Below are 20,085 nucleotides of genomic sequence, written 5' to 3' on the forward strand. Positions count from 1 at the left end.
CCACTCCACAGTGGTATTGGGAGAGACTGGATATCTGGTACCTACTAGCGCAGTGCCTCCACCTAGTGGGATCTGCGAATGTACCTACCGGTGGCCCCACTAGGAATACCGTAATTACACACACAAAGTATTGGTTAAACTGAAAAACTTTTTATCTAAAATATAAATGGACACCTAATACATGCAGCACTCCTAACCGGTGGCAATAGGGCCTCACTAACTAATTTGCTTATGTAGTCTGTCTAGCTAACTAAAGAAGGCAAAGTCCTTTAATGTCCTTCCCCCAAACAGTCTCTGTATCTTCAAGCGCTTCTTTAGGGTACTGTCCCTTTAAACAGGATACTCACTTCAAATGCTCTTCAGATACTTTAGAGCTCTCTTCAGGCGAGTCCAGCACATTCAGACATACAGTGCGACTACCAGCCCCTTGGATGCTCAGATAGAAATCTCCTGCTGGTTTCTACTCCAGTCTGGATTCCTTTCACAGTCTCTGTCCCTCCAGGCACAGTATGTGGCTTCCCTGTGCCAGACCGATCTAAATGAATGCTTTTGGGGGAGTCTCTCAGCTCTCTGGGCCCACCAGCAGCTCTCTAGTCTCTCTCTCTGTGCACCATGTGGTTCTCTCTGCCTGTATCTGTGACTTCCTCTTCCTGCCAGCCACTCACTAGCTGCTGTGTCACTTCCTGCTTCACTGAGATCACTGAACAGCTGGTTGCTAGGTAACGGCTAACAGCACACAGAGACAGGCTCTGTGCTTGTTCTCTTACAGGGTTTAAGTGCAATGGTTTAGCACTAATTCCTTACAGAATGGCAGGAGGTACATGGGTTATTGGCTGTTTCGTCGCTAGGGTTGCCATCCGTCTGGTATTTTACCGGCCTAGGCAGTAAAACACCTGTCAGGGCCGGGGCCGTATTACAAATTTACTGGCAATGTAGCTGCCGGTAATTTGTAATACCCTTAACAAAAGCACTTGCCCTCCAGTAGAAACTTACATTTTCTTTGGCTTCTGATGATGTGGCCCGCCCCTTTTTGCGGCACAACCCTGCGGCCCCGCCCCTTTTGCGGCACAACCCGCCCCTTTAGTTCCCGCTACCACTGGCCGGGAAATTTTATTTAAAAAGGTGGCAACCCTATTCGTCGCCAGCTAAAGTAGCACCAGTGCAGAATCATTTACTGACATAAGCCTTAAAACTTATGGCACAAAGAGCATTTTTCTCTGAGGCACCCCAAATTGACAATGCTCCCATTGATCTCAGTGTGAGGACATTGTCTTTGATCATGTTTTGTCTAGGAACACTGTTTTTGTTTTACAAACACAGCTCTTTCCTGTTTTTTGGTGCCATTTGATTTGAAGCGTAAGCTATATTAGAATGTAGTCCATTTCTAATTAGCCGATTGTTTTGCATAAAAGCCAGACACATTTCCTAACGGACATATACAGTACATTTTCCTAAATGACATTTTAAAATGCAAGTGTATATTAGTTGAAATTCTACCAAAAATACTAAATAAAACAGGATGTTCAAAAACATCTGAATAGTACAGGTATGGGACCCGTTATCCGGAAAGCTCCAAATTACGGACTGGCCATCTCCAATAGACTCAATTAATTATCAAATAATGCAATTTTTTACAAATTATTTCCCTTTTCTCAGTACCTTGTTCTTGATTCCAACTAAGATATAACTAATCCTTATTGGAAGCAAAATCAGCCTGTTGGGTTTATTTAATGTTTTTATGATTTTCTAGTAGACTTAGGGGCACATTTACTAAGCTCGAGTGAAGGATTCGAATATAAAAAACTTCGAATTTCAAAGTTTTTTTTTGGGTACTTCGACCATCGAATAGGCTACTTCAACCTTCGACTTTGATTCAAACTAAAAATAATTCGACTATACAACCATTCGATAGTCGAAGTACTGTCTCTTTAAAAAAACTTCGACTACATACTTCGCCACTTTAAACCTACCGAGCACCAATGTTAGCCTACGGGGACCTTCCCCATAAGTTTTGCAAGCTATTTCTGATCAAAGAAAAATTGTTCGATCGATGGATTAAAATCCTTTGAACGATTTTTCCTTCGATCGATCGAAGTTGAAGGATTTTACTTCGATGGGTGAATATCGAGGGTTAATTAACCCTCGATATTCAACCCTTAGTAAATGTGCCCCTTAAGGTATGAAGATCCAAATTATGGAAAGATCCATTATCCGAAAATATCCAGGTCCCGAGCATTCCGGATAACTGGTCCCATACCTGCACTGGATAAATGTTCATCCAGTCATTACAGTTAGACTTTAGAAAGCCAGGCTGAAGGGTCATGTAGCAACTTAAAAAGTTCTGCTAAGCAGTAACACTGGTTTAGGAAGCATGCCAACTGTTGTGCATAATGAAAAAGGGTATTGTGGACTGATGTATTCCAATTTTTTGGGTCTTCACAACAAGTATTCGTACATCGTTGCCTTGGTGAAAGTATTCAATCTTGGTGTTTAAAATTAACAGTTAAGCATGGAGGAAGTAGAGTTTGGGGGTATTTTTTTGGCTGTACAGTTGGGGACCTGCATTGAGTGACTAGAATATTGAATCAAAAGTAACTACCATATTATTTTTCAGCACTGTTGCACAGTATTGCTAAATGCTTTTACAGGGATCCTGAAGTGACTTCGAATGGCCAAATTTTACTAAAGTACATCATCCCTAATTTACAAGTTTTTAAGGGGTTGTTCACCTTGAACTTGTAAGTATGATGTAGAGGGTGACATTCTGAGACAATTTGCAATTGCTTTTAATTTTTTTGTTATTTGTGGTTTTTGAATTATTTAGCTTTTCATTCAGCAGCTCTCCAGTTTAGCAGGCTGGTTGCTAGGGTCCAAATTACCGTGGCAAGCATGCACTGATTTGGATAAGACTGGAATACAAAGATGAATAATAAAAAGTAGCCTTACAAGGTATTTGTTTTTTTAGATGGGGGTCAGTGATCCACATTTGAATGGCGGAAAGAGTCAGAAGAAGGCAAATAAATAAAAAGCTATATAAATAAATAATGAAGACCAATTGAAAAGTTGCCTAGAATTGCCCATTCTATAACTTGTACATCCTGTGGGTAAACAGAAATAGCTGCAAGCATTGATTTTCTTCCAAAATACTGTATGTATCTTCAATGGGTGCAAAAAGATTGAGCAGGTTTCCATCTTTTGAAACATGTGCTTTACCTGCAAAAGGTGGGAATTGGAAAAGGGCCTGCTTGTTGGTGTAAATTGAATGTTTAGTCCTTTAAGGAGCATTAACCAGCAAAAAGAGCTGTCAGACACTAGAGGGGAGGAGCATCTGCTCCTGGGGTAGTGTTTAGGGCACAGGACCCGCTAAGACCCTATGTGAAAATATTGTATTCTCAGGGGCACATTTACTAAGCTCAAGTGAAGGATAAGAATGAAAAAAACTTCGAATTTCGAAGGTTTTTTTTTTGGCTACTTCGACCATCGATTACGACTTCGAATCGAACGAACTAAACATCATTCGACCATTCGATAGTCAAAGTATTGACTCTTTAAAAAAACTTCGACCTCCTACTTTGCCACTTAAAAACTACCGAGCACCAATGTTAGCCTATGGGGACCTTCCCCATAAGCTTTCTAAGCAATTTCTGATCGAAGGAAAATCGTTCGATCGATGGATTAAAATCCTTTGAATCGTTCGATTCAAATGATTTAATCATTCGATCGAACAATTTTTCCTTCGATCTGGGTTAATTAACCCTCGATATTCGACCCTTAGTAAATGTGCCCCTCAGTGTCGAACTGGGATACCTGGGTCCCACCAGAAAACCTTAGAGTGCGGCCCACTCTCCAAATTATTTTTCCTTTTTTTCTTGATTTAGGTTTCTTTTTTTTCTTCTTTCTTTATTATTTTAATCACTTCTCCTTACATATTATCATCCATTTTCCCTCCATTTCCTCTCTTCTCTCTTAGAAATGGGGTAATGGCTGTGGTATAGACATACAAGGCAAATAATTGGGTGAGCAGAAGGACCCATTGATACCTGGGCCCACCGGGAGTTTTCTTGGTATCCCGGTGGGCCAGTCCGACACTTTTAGTGATATAAAACTAAATATTTTGTTTTTCACTGTTTGAAATAAAATTTCACAGAGGACATTTCAGTAAGTTGTATTATTTAGTAAATACGAGAGTTGGTTAAGGAACACACAAAATTAAGGGACAGATTATTGTTTGCCAGTTGTGTTTTCCATGAAAATATTTGTTTTCAATTTCTTTTTTTTCAATAAAATCAATTTTATGGGTTTCATTTATTATACTCCGACCCTGGAAATAGCTTAAATTCAAAAATACACCATCTAAAACCTGTCAAGGTCATGTGGGAGTCATTGGTAGAGATCCCTTGAACCATATGAAGAGGTTAATATGTTAATGGTGTTCAAGTTTTTTTCAGAGGGGTTTGCCCACTCCGTTTGCCCCCCCTCCCTGCCTCCCCCCTACACAGTCTTACCCCTGATTTCTGTCCCCTTTAGAAATAGTGACCGCAGATACAGAGTGAGCGCAGCGGAGCTTACGGGCACCATCTTTAGTAATCTTCGTGAAGTGAGCGGCCTATTGGCGCATGCGTAGTTGGAGCAACCTTCCAGTTTGCGACAACTGCGCATGCGCCGAAAGAGATGGAAATTGCCAAAGGAGAGGAAGAAGCTTACCGAAGAGAAGAAGATTGCGCCCGTGAGCTCCGCTGCGCTCGATTTGCATGTGTGGTCACTATTTCTAGAGGGGACAGAATTCAGGGTAAGACTGTGTAGGGGGGAGGCAGGGAGGGGGGCCAGTGGGGACTTATCACCAGGGGGGTTAGTTCTCCTTTATCCCCATTATTCACTGATTCAAGTTTTTCCCATTGAGTTTTTCCCTAAATTAGAAACCAGTTCTTTTGAGCTATAATAAAACTCTCTCTCCCCCCAAATTAAAAGTCTTGTGGGTCTGTAAGGCAGTGTCACATGGTATGCTTTGATCACCAAAAACACAACACCCAATAGTACCCTCCACTGACTTGCTTGACAATTGCCTGCAAGGGCTTGCAGTTTATTGCCATTTAATTGAATGTACAAATTCAGGTGCAATCTTCTATAAATATTACAGTTTATCTACAGGGGAGTGATCTTTGCAGTAATGCAATTTCCATAGATTTTAGATTTGATTTTATTCTGCTATGTTACCTACCCCACCTAACGGCAAATTGCTCAATGCACAAACTTAAATTAAACTTAAGATTTGAGTAAAAAATATATATAAGAGACTGCAATGTTAAAAATAAAAATAGTAGGAAAAAAACCTAATATTTATAATGTGTGAATATGTAGAATGTTTAAAATGCATATTGTTTGTAAGATTGTAAGCTCCCATGGGGCAGGGAGCGATGTGAATGATGTATAACCTGTAGAGCTTTGGAAAATGTCAGCGCTATTTACAAACAGACCCGGGTTTTCCAGTTTAGCCGTGTTTAATTATGTCATGTCCGGTGATGTTACAGGACACAGCAAAAACATTACATTTAAAAATTTCAAGACATTAATTTTAATTAAAAATTTATTTCTTCCATGAGTTTGTTTTTTTCCTTGACTATTCACATATTTTTGCTGAGGAATACTCCAGAAAATCTTCCCAAGTGGCAGAAGCCTTAAAAGGGAAGAAAAGTATAAGAAAGCCAATTTTAAATTTTTACAAGGGACCTGAATTTTTAGAAATCACCTATAATATCTTATTTTAAAATGACTTCAATGTGTTTCTGTGCGCTCTCAGTGACATGGGTCATTCAGTTACGATGCGAGTAGGAACAGCTTCCCTTTTTTTACAAATACAGAATAACATACGTGGATAGTAAAGGGGTTGTCCAACTTTGAGTTAACTTTTAGTATGATTTATGGAATGAAATTCTGAGACAATTTGCAGTTTTTGCGTTATTTAGCAACTTTCCAGTTTGATCTGGTTGCTAGGGTCCAGATTACCCTAGAAACCATGTGTTGCTTAGAATGAGCTACTGGAATATGAATAGGAGATGGCCTGAATAGAAAGATGAGCAGTATAAAGTTTCTAAAATAACAATACATTTGTATCTTTACAGAGCATTTGTTTTAAGATGGGGTCAGTGACCCCCATTTGAAAGCCGGAAAGAGTCAGAAGAAAAAGGCAAAAAATAAATAATGAAGACCAATTGAAAGTTGCTTGCAATTAGCCATTCTAAAACCTACTGAAAGTTAACGTAATGGCGAACCACCCCTTCAAGATTTTATTAGTTAGAGTGGGATTTCAGATTTTCAAGTCAAATGCTCACCATGACTACAGACCAATCCGGGAAGTTGAGCTATTTTAGGAAAAAGACTACAATGTTCTAGACATGTTTGTTTAGTTTGTGCCATACAAATGGGTCAGTTGTAATAAATTCTAACACTGTTTTGAGAAATTGAAAGGGGTTCTCCATCCTAAAACTTTTTTTTTAATAAAGAGATAAAATGTAATTCTAAGGGGCAAATTTACTAAAGGGCGAACTGGCTAACGCTAGTGAAAATTTGCCAGCGTGACGTCATTTTGTTACTTCGCCGATTTACTAATGGGTGCTGGCGTAAATTCGCTAGCGAAGTGGACCTACTCTAGTGCTACTTTGCACCCTTACGCCAGGCGAAGTTGCGCTATGGCGAAAGGACGTAACTACGCTAGTTCACTAACTTGTGCATTTTACTGAACGTTACCTCTTGCGACAGACTTGCCTTCGCCAGACCAGGCGAAGTGCAATAGAGTAGATATGAGTTGCTTCAAAAAAAGTTCAAAAATTTTCTAAGTCCCAAAAAACGCTGGCGTCTTTTCCTTTTTTAAGGGCTGAAAAAGAACGTACATTTTTTTGGGGTTACCCTGCTTCCCCCTACATTTCCTAACATATGGCACCTAAACTATACGCTGGGCTCATGTGTAGGGCAAAATAACACCTCTATTTTATTTTATGAAGCTTTCCCAATCTTGTGTAGTGTAATGTATTTGCTGCTACATATACGTCCATTGTACTTTAACTTGGCGCTGTATTTTAATTGGGCATCGCTAGCGTAACTTCGCTTTGCTTGACGAATGAACGCTAGTGCAACTTTGCTACCTTTCGCCTCCCTGAGTGCAACTTTGGATTTTAGTGAATTAGCGTTGCCCTGACGAAACTACGCCTGGCGAAGTGTGGCGAAGTCAGCGCTGGCGCAACTTCGGAGGTAAGTAAATTTGCCCCAGAGTGATATTATATAATACATTCAATACATATTTTCAATTGTTTTAAAGGGGATCAGAAGTGGTGGTGATCCTTCTGTGTGTTATTTAAACCATTTTGCATACTTTTTAAAATGTTTTTCAGGTATGAAACATTTGTATTTAACATCCCCTAAAAATGTACTAACTATCATTCTGTGTCGCTCCCCACTAACTTTAGATGGCCTCTGGCTGTTTTTGACTCCAGCTTGAACCTGCCGCTAATATTAATACATGCGTGTCCGTTTATAATATATTCGATATGCGCTCTGCAAGGACATGCCATGCATTAACGTAATTAGCAGCAGGGAGGAGAAAGAGACTTATGGGGGAATGTAATAAAAGTCGGTAACGGAAAAACTATTCGCAATGCGAAAAATTTATGCCTTTGTGCGAACAAATTTTCGATTCAAATTGAAAATACTTCACAAATTCGACCATTCGAAAATCGAAGTACTGTCTCTTTAAAAGACTTCGACACTTCGTCTCCTTAAACCTGCCGAATTGCTGTTTAGCCTATGGAACCTCTCTGAGTCTTTGGCTATGTTTTTAGAAGTCTACGTTTTTTTTGTACGATCCTTCGAATTGTTCGATTGGAAGGATTATATTGTTCGATCGAACGATTTTTACTTCGCTCGAAAACGGCCGTTTTTGATGGAAAAAATACTTAGACTATCAAAGTATCAAATTCGATGGTCGAATTTCAAAGTTTTTTAACTTCGAAATTCGACCCTTAGTAAATGTGCCCCTTAATGTACAAGAAATGATATACATGTGGGGTAATGGCAGTTATAACTTATGGCAACATATAACATCGCATAGCATCTAAAGGGTTGCCACCCTTTTTCAAGTCTGATACTGGCCTGCGGGTGGGGAAAGGGAGATGGGTGATATCCCTCCAAATTGCATCGCTGCAGTAAAGAGTAACTAAAACTTAGCAAAACACAAGTCACATGACTGGGGCACCTGGGAAACTGACAATATGTCTAGCCCCATGTCAGATTTAAAAGTTAAATATAAAATAACTACTAACTGATGCGTTTTGAAAATAAAATGTAATACCATGACAGAATACCATTAAAGGAGTTGATTAGACAATAGAGCAGGTCAGTGTCAGATTCATGGGCATTAGGAATTTACTTATTAATTAATTTCAAGTATATTTAGAATACTTGCCACAGCCCTATATGGTTGTTTAATGGCTAGCCTGGTTGGCAACCAGGTATTAGATACTAGACCTGGTGAAATCTTGGCAGCTTTATTATACAGTAGAACCCCAATTCTACATTTTATCAGGGAACCATAGACAATTATGTAAAATCAGGGAAGTGTTCTATATATTGATGGGACCACAGAAAAATGGTGTAAAATGAGGGAAAACTTAAAATAAGTCTATATAAAATTGAGGTTTAACTGTATATTTTGAAACAGGAGTTATAACCACACTGAGGCTCATTTATAAACAGTGGGCAAATTTGCACCTGGGCAGTAACCCATGGCTACCAATCAAATGATTGCTTACAGTGCTCAACCTGCAACGGTTTTAAAAAAGCTAATCACTGATTGGTTGCTATGTGTTACTGCCCAGGTACAAATTTGCCCACTGTTTATAAATGAGCCCCAGTGTCTTTTGTTGAGAAATATACTCTATGGGGCCGATTTATCAAGGGTCGTATTTCGAAGTTAAAAATACTTCGAAATTTGACCATCGAATTGAAATACTTCAACTTAGAATATCGAAGTCAAAGTTTTTTTTCATCGACTTTGGGTATCCTGCGGTCGAAGTAAAATCGTTCGATCGAACGATTAAATCCTTTGATTCAAAGGATTTCAGCGATCGATCAAATGATTTTACTTTGACTTCCAAAAACTTAGAAAAATGCTCTAGAAGGTCCCCATAGGCTAACATAGCACTTCAGCAGGTTTAATTTGGCGAAGTATTGAAATCGAAGTTTTTTTCAAAGAGACAGTACTTCGATTATCAAATGGTCGAATATTCAAACTATTTTACTTAGAATTGAAGTCGCAGTATCGTATTTGATATCGAAGTATCCAAAAAATTACTTCGAGTTTTTTTACTTCGAAAATTCCCTCAAATTCACTTTGACCCTTGATAAATCTGCCCCTAAGTGTTGATAAAATGTATTGATTATTTTGTTTTAAGGATGAATATGGTATCAGTTGTCCGTTTGATATAAGGGATGTAATGTCTAACTTTGCTATTTAACCAGATGATGGTGAATAGTCGGGAATTCCATTCTTTAGTATCAACAAAATAATAAGGGAGCCTTCTTGGGAAGGTAAAATGAATGCATAGTCTGCCTGGCAACTGATCTGGACTTTTCTCCAGCTGTTCTGAACTACAACTCTCAGCAGCCACAATTGAAGTAGCAAGAAGTTATATTTCATCAACAGCTTCCAACGGGTTTTTAGTTAAATATAAATAGTATATTTATGGGGAAAAAAAGCATAAAATAGGGGGGTCTAACTTCTCAAGGCTTTTCTAAGTTGCTGTTTATTTCTCTTTCTTCATATCATTCTGAGTCGTGGTTTTTATATATATAGGGTGTGTGCTCACACTGGGTTTCCTTGAGTTCCCATTACCCATCAAGCATGAGAAATCGTCCTGGGAACTAGTTCTCACAGAAAGGTATAAAAATAGGAGAAGGTTTTCTAGTGCCCATGGCACAGCTTATGTTTGGGCCTGGCTTATGAAAACATTCTCTTTGTTTGAATATATTTAGTGCTGTTATCGCTTCCTTAAGATTCAGTCCAACAGAAGGAACCACATGTGAGAGGTCCCAAAAACAATTCCTTACAATTCTGGGTGCAAATAAAGCACATCTGACATTCAACCACTGTAGCTTATATGATAGATTGCTACTCTAATACGTTTGCATTTAATAAAGGGGCAGTTGACCTTTAAAGGAATTGTTCAATATAAAAACAAAAACTGGGGAAATATGCTGTGTAAAATAAAAAATGTTTTTAATATAGTTAGTTAGCCAAAAATGTAATCTATGAGGGCTAGAGTGACAGGATGTCTAAGAAAATTGCCATGTTAAAAAAATAAGGGCCACCCCTTGGGATCGTAGGATTCACGGTGCACACAAACCAAACATGTTAGGTCACATGAGCCAATTAACAGACAGAGTTCTGTCTTGAGCTTCCACACTTCTTTCTGTTACAGTAAGGGGCAGATTTATCAAGGGTCGAATTTCGTAGTGCAAAAAACTTCGGATAGGGATGGTCGACATTTGAAGTCTAAGGATTTTTAAAATCGGACGATCTAACGATTTAATCGTACGATCGTACGATTTTACCTTCGATTTCTCAAAACTTGCCCAAACACTCAAGATAAGTTATAGGAGGTCCCCCATAGGCTAAACAGCAATTCGGCAGGTTTAAGATGGCAAAGTGTCGAAGTCGAACTTTTTTTTTAAAGAGACAGCACTTCGATTTTCGAAGTCGAAGTTTTTCACTTCGGATTGAAGTCGAAGTTGAATTTGGCCTATTCGATTTTCAAAGTATCCAAAAATTACTTCGAAGTTTTTGAAATTCGAAAATTCACTTCGACCCTTCGTAAATGTGCTGGTAGTGGAGGGTGATTTTTACGATTTGGTGGAGTAATGATCTATAACCACTAAAGGCGATCAAATTGTTAATTAGAACCTTTTTCTCTGTAGGGTTAATACGCCACTCGCTTCGGCTTACAGACTCTTTGTTTAAGACTTTTTGAGACCTTTTGTTCTGATCTTTCTATTTACACGGTTTGGGCTTGTTGTAATTGTTGAAATTATAAGAGTTTTTATTTTCCACTTCGTATGTATCATTTTCACCCAATCACATTTTGATACAATTTATTCGTCACTTCCTTCTAGCTTTACTTTGTTACGACCTTATTACCATGGTTAGGATGTTTAGTTTATGAATATTTCAAATGTACATATGGGGGCAGATTTACTAAGGGCCAAATTTCGAGGTTAAAAAAACGTCGAAATACGACCCTCGAATTGAAATCCTTCGACTTTGAATATCGAAGTCTAAGGATTTTTCACCGAATTTAGCGTTCGAACGATCGAAGGAATCGAAAGATTCAAACGATTTTAGCGTGCGATCAAAGGATTTTCCTTCGATGTACAAAGACTTAGAAAATGGTTGTAGAAGACGTCCCCATAGGCTAACATAGCAATTCGGCAGGTTTAATTTGGCGAAGTATTGAAGTCGAAGTTTTTTTAAAGAGACAGTACTTCGATTATCGAATGGTCGAAAATTCGAAGATTTTTACTTCGAATCTAAGTCGAAGTAAATTCGAAGTCGTAGTATCCTATTGGATGGTCGAAGTATTCAAAAAATTACTTAGAAAATCAAACTTTTTTAACCTTGGTAAACCTGCCCCATGATGTATTTTTATGATGCTTTTAGAGAAATAATTTTAAAACAGTATTTGGTATGGGTGTATCCGATTGGTTCACAATGTCCTGTTAATCACTGGGGTTCCCGTAAAACTTTTTTTTTTTTTTTTTAATAGATTTTGAATTATTTTACTTCTTCTGACTATTTCCAGCTTTTAAATTGGAGTAATTTACTCCATCTAAAAACGAATGCGATGTAAGGCAAAAATGTATTGTTATTGCTACTTTTTATTACTCCTCTTTCTATTCATGCCTTCTCCTGTTCATATTACAGTCTCTCTTTTAAATAAGTGCATGGTTGCTAGGGTAATTCGTAATCTAGCACTATCACTCTCTACCCTTTACTAAAATTGACCCAATATTGATCGAGCAGGGTCAAAAATCAACCTGGGGCAAGTTCTAAACTAAAAAGTGTCCTTCACAAATGATTGGAATTGTGCTTGTCTTACCATTGTGTGTTACATCTATGGGGATTTGTATTTTTTTTTTATACAGTAGGATAAATAGGAACAGTGTAAATAGTGAATAAAGTACCCCCTCATGTAAATTATAAGGATATTATAAGTTACCGAGGAGTTTCATGACCATTTAAAAACATGAGGCTGGAGGCCGATACAGGTCATGGAACTCAGAGGTGACTTCTAATATCCTTATATTTTGCAACAGGGGAAACTTTATTTATTATAATACACACGTTTCAGTGAGTCATGTGACAGAAATGACATCACTAAGCTCCAATTATAACTGATGACATCAGTACTGACCATTTATAAGGATTAGTGATGGGCGAATTTGCGCTTCGACAAAAAATTCACAGAATGGCAAAAAATTCACGAAACTATGCCGGCGAATTTTCGCAGCCGTTTCGCAAATGTATTCGCCGGTGGTGAAACGCTGCGAATTTGCGCCTGGCGAATAAATTCGCCCATCACTAATAAGGATATAATTTAGAAGATATTCATGGCTTTTGTGTATTATATATATATATATATATATATATTATATATAAATCTATATAGTGGGATACTTTAAGTTTAAGGTATTTGTGGGTCCCGGACAAAACCCAGATTGGTAGGCCACTGCGGCATCTCCCTTTAACAAATGTATTCCAGTTCTCCCCTCACTCTGCTTTACCCAACACTCTTTTGTAGTAGATCTTTCTGCTTCAAAATGCATACAGGATGAATGGCTTTCTTTTTGACTGGAGAATGCATTTAAAATTACTGTCAGAATAAGGATATTTTTTAAAAAAAATGTTTTCATAGCTTTTTAAAATTAATGAAACCGCCATGCTTTGATTTGTGTTTATCTTAATAAAATAACAAATCCTTAATATAGAATTCAAGCAAAAGAAAACATGTCCCATTTTATCCATGTGTTTTCTAGTACTAAAGGTCAGACATAGGTCAACCTGCCATTTATCTCTTGGCTCTCAGACATAGAAAAAAAATATTGTTCTATTCTAACTGATCTCAGAGGAAGTAGGAAAGATCTCTATGTTCTCTTACTTTCTTGTTGGCTTCTGTTAGTCTATGCCTCCCCCAAGCTACCAATATCTGGGCAGTATAATTAAAATCAGCTCAAATGTCCATCCAAATCTGGCATGCCTGGCCCCCTTAAAGGAGAAGGATAGCTACTGAAGCAGTTTATTGCCAATAGATTAGCTACAATAGCTATAACACTATATTTATTCTGCAGAATGCTTTACCATAGTTCAGTATACAGCTCTTGAAGTGTTCTCTATTTGTTTAGGATAACTGCCATATTGGCTTGGTGTGACATCACTTCCTGCCTGAGTCTCTCCCTGCTCTCTCATAGCTCTGGGCTCAGATTACAGCACGGAGGGGAGGAGGGAGGGGGAGAGGAGCAAACTGAGCCATGCCCTGGAGGTTTAAGCTGAAAACAGGAAGTCTGATACAGAAGTCAATGTATAGACAATAAAAGAAAATAAATGGTGTTTCTTTTGACAGAAGACTCAGAGCAGCATTACTTTGAGGTTTACTGGTTTATTTATATAGACCTTTCTAATAAAGCTTACTTAATTTTAGCCTTTCCTTCTCCTTTAAGGGGATACTGTCATGGAAAAATGAATCAGTTGATAGTGCTGCCCCAGCAGAATTCTACACTGAAATCCATTTCTCAAAAGAGCAAACAGATTTTTTTATATTCAATTTGGAAATCTGACATGGGGCTAGACATTTTGCTGCCCCAGTCATGTGACTTGTGCCTGCACTTTAGGATGGAACTACTTTCTGGCAGGCTGTTATTTCTCCTACTTAATGTAACTGAATCAGTCTTAGTGGGACTTGGCTTTTACTATTTAGTGTTGTTCTTAGATCTACCAGGCAGCTGTTATCTTGTGTTAGGGAGCTGCTATCTTGTTACCTTCCCATTGTTCTGTTGTTCTGTTGTTAGGCTGCTGAGGGGGGGGGAAGGGGGTGTGATATCACTCCATTTTGCAGTACAGCAGTAAAGGGTGATTGAAGTTTATCAGAGCACAAGTCACATGACTGGGGGGCAGCTGGGAAATTGACAATATGTCTAGCCCCATGTCAGATTTCAAAATTGAATATAACAAAATCTATTTGCTCTTTTGAAAAATGGATTTCAGTGCAGAAGTCTGCTGGAGCAGCACTATTAACTGATGCAGTTTGAAACAAAAAAACAGGTTTTCCCCATGACAGTATCCCTTTAAGTGTTTCCTATCTTTGTATGCAAGAGGCCCTAATTTTGATCACAATGTGTATCATCTTTGCATAGATGGACCAGTGCTGTTAAATTAATTTTACAGCCCTCCTTTTTTGAGTTATTGTGTTGCTGTGACGCCATCTGCCATAGATGTAACTGTACACCTAATTCTGTAGCTCTTATTTCAATCTAAAGACCTCATTTAATCCTTGCTGCTAAAACAATCAAGCAAAACTTCCTTAACTCCTTGTACCTTAGGAGCGGGGATACAGTATATGTAAGACCTCTTCACGGTGAGAGTTCAAAATGCAACATAGTTGCCCTGATCCCTGATAAAATACCTTTGACTATTGTCTTACAGACTACAGAGCCAACACACATCTCCGTATGTTTGTAGTCAAATTGGCCACATCCGTCGCACTTTTGTCATATCTAACTTGGAGAGCTCACAACAACTGAAGTAATTCAGATGGAAAGTGGTAATTAAATAGTTTACCTGTTTTTCTGACTTTTTGATTTTTAGGAGCCAATTTAGGCGCAGCAGTCACAGGTAGAGAATTCTACACAACACTAGTCAACTGTTTATTCACTAATGCAAATGCACATGCATAATCAGTATAATAATATTTATTCATACGCCGTATATTTTCATTGTTTTCAGGAGTCCCCGCAAGACAGTGCTATTACACGGGATATCAACAGAACTTTTCCAGCTCATGATTACTTCAAAGACACAGGGGGCGATGGGCAGGACTCCCTTTACAAGATTTGTAAGGTACTGCTCCCTTTTCATTACAATAAAAATCAAACAAGATTTCTATTTGTTTCTGGAAGTTCAGATAGTGTTTATGTATAGTGATGGGCGAATTTGGGGCATTTGACTTCGCCGGAAAAAATTTGCAAATTTCCTGCAAAATTCGCGAAACGGTGCCGGTGTCTCGTTTTTGACACCGGCGTCTGTTTTTTTGGACACCGGCGCACATTCGCCAGTGAAAATGCGCCAGCGTCCATTTTTTTATGCTGGCGAATTTTCGCAGCAGTTTAGCGGATTTATTCGCCGGCGGCGAATCGTGGGAATTCAATGCAAATTTGCGCCTGGCGAATAAATTCGCCCATCACTATTTATGTAGGTTTTCCACATAAACTAGGCTGAATGAACTCATGTCATATAGGAGGATATATTTTAACTGTATGGAAAATTGACTCTGTATACAACATCATGCTGTTCTTTACCTTATGTTGCAATTTATAGATATTAAAGAGTCATGACTAATGGGAAATGTGTTATGGTGTGGGCAGATCAGATGCATGGTTTCCACATGAATAAACAAAAGGACTTGAGGGAATGCAAATCCAAAAGTAAAAGTTAGCCTAATTTAAGAAAATATAATTCAAAGAAACTTTTTCAATTCATTTTCAGTACTATTTGTAAATGTAATTGTTGAATGCAGAGCCTGTGACTTTCTGTTTTAGGCTCATGTGGTTCTGAAACAATGTAGCAGAAGCCAAATGATAAACTTACCTTGAATAATCATGCAGGGCCGACATCTGCTACATTGATTTAAAGACAGAACCAACAGTATGAGAAAGGTGCAGAAAAATACAGCTTTCAAATGCAGACAAGATCAAAAGTAGACAAGATTTTATTTTTGGCTTTACATCTACTTTTAACTCCTAATAGAGGAGTCTCAGATTTCTGCTATGACAACTATCATATCATGGAGTTCTGCAGTTACATAATTACATAGTTAAATCAGGTTGAAAAAAGTCCATCAAGTCCAACCCCACCAAATGATAACCCAGCATCCATACACACACCCCTCCCAACTTTCACATAAATTCTATATACCCATACCTATACTAACTATAGAGCTTAGTATCACAATAGCCTTTGATATTATGTCTGTCCAAGAAATCATCCAAGTCCCTCTTATAGTCATTAACTGAATCAGCATCACAACATCACCCGGCAGTACATTCCACAACCTCACTGTCCTGACTGTGAAGAACCACCTACGTTGCTTCAAATGAAAGTTCTTTTCCTCTAGTCTAAAGGGGAGGCCTCTGGTACGGTGATCCACTTTATGGGTAAAAAGGTCCCCTGCTATTTGTCTATAATGTCCTCTAATGTACTTGTAAAGTGTAATCATGTCCCCTCGCAAGAGCCTTTTTTCCAGAGAAAACAACCCCAACCTTGACATTCTACCCTCATAATTTAACTCTTCCCTCCCTCTAACCAATTTAGTTGCACTTAGTCTTTGCACTCTCTCCAGCTCATTTATATCCCTCTTAAGGACTGGAGTCCAAAACTGCACTACATACTCCAGAATAAGCCTTACCAGGGACCTATAAAGAGGCATAATTATTTTTTCATCCCTTGAGTTAATGCCCTTTTTTATGTAAGACAGAACTTTATTTGCTTTAGTGGCCGCAGAATGACACTGCCCAGAATTAGACAACTTGTTATCTACAAAAACCCCAAGATCCTTCTCATTTAAGGAAACTCCCAACACACTGCCATTTAGTGTATTACATTTTTGCCAAAGTGCATAACCTGCATTTATCAACATTGAACCTCATTTTCCAGTTTGCTGCCCAGTTTTCCAGTTTAGACAAATCACTCTGCAAAGTGGCAGCATCCTGCATGGAACCTATAGTTCTGCACAATTTAGTATCATCTGCAAGAATAAAGTACTTTCAATGCCCACCTCCAGGTCATTAATAAACAAGTTGAAAAGCAAAGGACCTAGTACAGAGACCTACGGTACTCCACTAACAACACTGGTCCAAGTAGAAAATGTTCCATTTACCACCACTCTTTGTAGTCTTTTAGCCAGTTCTCTATCCAGGTACAAATACTATGTTCCAGGCCGACATTCCTTAATTTAACCAGTAACCTTGTGTATGGCACTGTATCAAATGCTTTAGCAAAGTCTAAGTAAATCACATCCACTGCCATCCCAGAATCAAGGTCTCTACTTACATTCTCATAAAAAGAAATTAAGTTTGCCTGGCAAGATCTATTACACATAAAACCATGCTGGCACAAACTCATAGTATTATGATTTGCTATAAAGTCCAGTATCTTATCCTTTAATAAGCCTTCAAAAAGCTTTCCTACCACTGACATTAGACTAACTGGCCTATAGTTTTGAGGCTGAGAACGGGATCCTTTTTGAATAGAGGCACCACATTAGCAATTCGCCAGTCTCTCTGCACCATGCCAGACCTCAACGAATCCTGAAAAATGAAGTAAAGAGGTTTGGCAATCACAGAGCTAAGCTCGCTAATTACCCTGGGATGAATACCCTTAACATGTCCTAGTCTCTTTTGAATTTCCTCATGTGTGAACCATACATCATTAGTTGTATTACTAGAACTGGGACTATTAAGAAGGAAACATGTATTTCCTTTTATTTATTTTCAGTTATTATAGTATAAGATGATAGATCCTATTGCTCAAACTGGAACTTTTAAGTTTGGCTTTAATAATATGCCTAAACTAAGATTAATGTGATTCCTTCTCCACAGGCCTATTCTGTGTATGATGACGAGATTGGTTATTGCCAAGGACAGTCTTTTCTTGCTGCTGTTCTTCTGCTGCATGTAAGTTCCTGTCATAGTTATAATTTGTTGTTTTTTCTTAAATAGAGAGCAATTTATTTATAAGCCCCCTGATTGAAATCTAGACGGCACATGATATTTGTAAAAATACTGCTTATGATGACCAAAATCGCCACACTGCCTGCATTTCCAGTTATTTGGGACAGATGGTCCTAGATTTGTTTAATTTGACCAAACAACTGATTGACCACTAATTTTATGGAATAGCCCCATGCTGATTGATTAGATAACTGCAGGGACTGTATTCCTAAAGGTGGCCATAGACGTAACAATTACGATCTTTCTTGGGAAAAATCTTTCCCGAAAGAAAGATTCCAAGAAAAATTGTTCGTTTCAATACACATGTGTAGAGCTGAATCGTCAGATATACAGATAGAAACAATAGAATTCTACCTGTATCTGACAATTTAGCACTGACAATGGGCAATTTTCAATTGCCATCAAAGGCGTCTGATCAAAATTTTCCGTCCAGCCCAATCGATGAGGCGACTGATATCCAAGTCGTCTGCCGATATCGGTTGGCACTTTTCCCACCCTACACACACCAAATATTGTACGAAAATTAATTTTGTAGGATATTATCTGTGCATCTATGGCCACCTTAAGGCACAACATTTCCCAAAATGTTGGCCAACAATCATTTGTTCAAAAAAAAAAAAAAGTCTTGGCCCACCTTATCTCCTCACCTTATCTTTGTCTTATGACCGATTCAGTTGTCAATTTCAATGATGTATTACATTTTTAGAAGGTAATACACAAGTGACAAGAAGATTGACTGCATTTGCTTCTATAGATGCCTGAAGAACAAGCATTCAGTGTCTTGGTTAAAATCATGTTCGAGTATGGTCTCAGGGAACTCTTCAAACAGAATTTTGAAGATCTGCATTGCAAATTTTACCAGCTTGAGCGCTTGATGCAGGTAAGAAACCAGGAAATAAATTCTAAAACAACATAATGTCTATGCAGAGAGAAGTACTAGTCTGAGTCTGAGACATTTGCTCCATTTCCAGTAGAAACTAGAGGGTCTCCTTAAAAACACTGTAGTATAGTATTGTTTAACTGGGATACCAAATGCTTAAAAGCCTGCAAGAAGTCACCTTTGATTTGTTTTTAATGCAGATTTTTATTTTGAATACATTTAGACAAATTTATTCAAAATAAAAATCTGTATTAAAAACAAATCAAATGTGGTCTTTTAAGCATTTGCAGACGACTCACAAGAGACAATAGCAGGGTAATCGATACAAAAGAGAACAATACACCTCCAATCCCAATATGATGTCAGATCTCTTTTACATTACAGGAGCAGTGTTACCTACATAAACCTTTTTTCAACATAAACAAAATAAATGGAACCTATGCTGAAAATATTCAGCAGCAGTATTGACATTCAGTGAATTCTCAGTTTTACATCCCCTGATTTTATGTTCTCCCTTATTTATCACTGCTTGTTTGAGGGCCCTCAAATATATAATAATACATTTACCTGATTAAAATTTTCCTGAATTTTACACCATTTTTTCTGGTCCCCTGAAAAATGTAAAACTGGGGTTCTACCTTTTTTTTTTTTTTACTTTATACTCACTATCTACCCTGTGTTTGTTAGCTGGCTTACGTTAACTAGAGATAAATAACTCCTATTTAAACAACCTCTTCCTTTCTGCCTTTTGTTGTGATTTATTAACTACTAAGAACACCCATAGGTTTTTATTTTCAGCACAATTCTCTTTTACATTATGCTAGGGGCAGACATCTAGCCAAAGAGTGAAGTGTCCTCCTCTTCCTTTCAAATCAGGAACCAATCATTGGCTGATTTCCCCCACTCGACACAGTGGGTCTAGATGTGAAAGAAAGTAGAGGCTACTGCCTGCATAGGGTCTAAAATCTGCCTGCATATTTCAGCAGGCTGATTTTGACCCCCCATTTCGCACTGGTTGCTTATCTCCATCTCCATCTCTCCCATGGCAACCAATCAGATTGCTGCATCATTGTTCTGCTTGCAGCTGGCTTTAAAAAGCATATCACTGATTGGTTGCTATAGGTAACAGCCCATGGGCAAATTTGCCCAGTGTTGATAAA

At 38.2% G+C, this 20,085-nt stretch overlaps 2 protein-coding genes across 4 annotated transcripts in view; one reads left to right on the top strand and one right to left on the bottom strand.

Moving 5' to 3' along the window:
- Nucleotides 1–20,085, bottom strand: part of LOC121396884 (zinc finger and BTB domain-containing protein 6-like) — a 133,765-nt gene that overhangs the window by 68,861 nt on the left and 44,819 nt on the right. The window contains exon 1 of one of the 2 annotated variants that reach the window (XM_041572477.1): nt 348–405. The exons of the other annotated variant lie outside the window; for it this stretch is intronic. The gene's annotated coding sequence lies outside the window, so the exon portion shown is untranslated. Of the gene's footprint in view, nt 1–347; nt 406–20,085 lie in introns of those variants that run through there. 2 annotated transcript variants of the gene reach the window in all.
- The window catches only part of rabgap1.L (RAB GTPase activating protein 1 L homeolog), a 113,696-nt gene that overhangs the window by 57,758 nt on the left and 35,853 nt on the right, over nt 1–20,085 (top strand). For both annotated transcript variants that reach the window (XM_041572475.1, XM_041572476.1), the window contains 3 exons: nt 15,044–15,157; nt 17,914–17,988; nt 18,800–18,925. In XM_041572475.1, the coding sequence (XP_041428409.1) occupies nt 15,044–15,157; nt 17,914–17,988; nt 18,800–18,925 (315 nt within the window). The remainder of the gene's footprint in view (nt 1–15,043; nt 15,158–17,913; nt 17,989–18,799; nt 18,926–20,085) is intronic.

The sequence above is a fragment of the Xenopus laevis genome, chromosome 8L, assembly GCF_017654675.1.
Source record: "Xenopus laevis strain J_2021 chromosome 8L, Xenopus_laevis_v10.1, whole genome shotgun sequence".
Lineage (NCBI taxonomy): Eukaryota > Metazoa > Chordata > Amphibia > Anura > Pipidae > Xenopus > Xenopus laevis.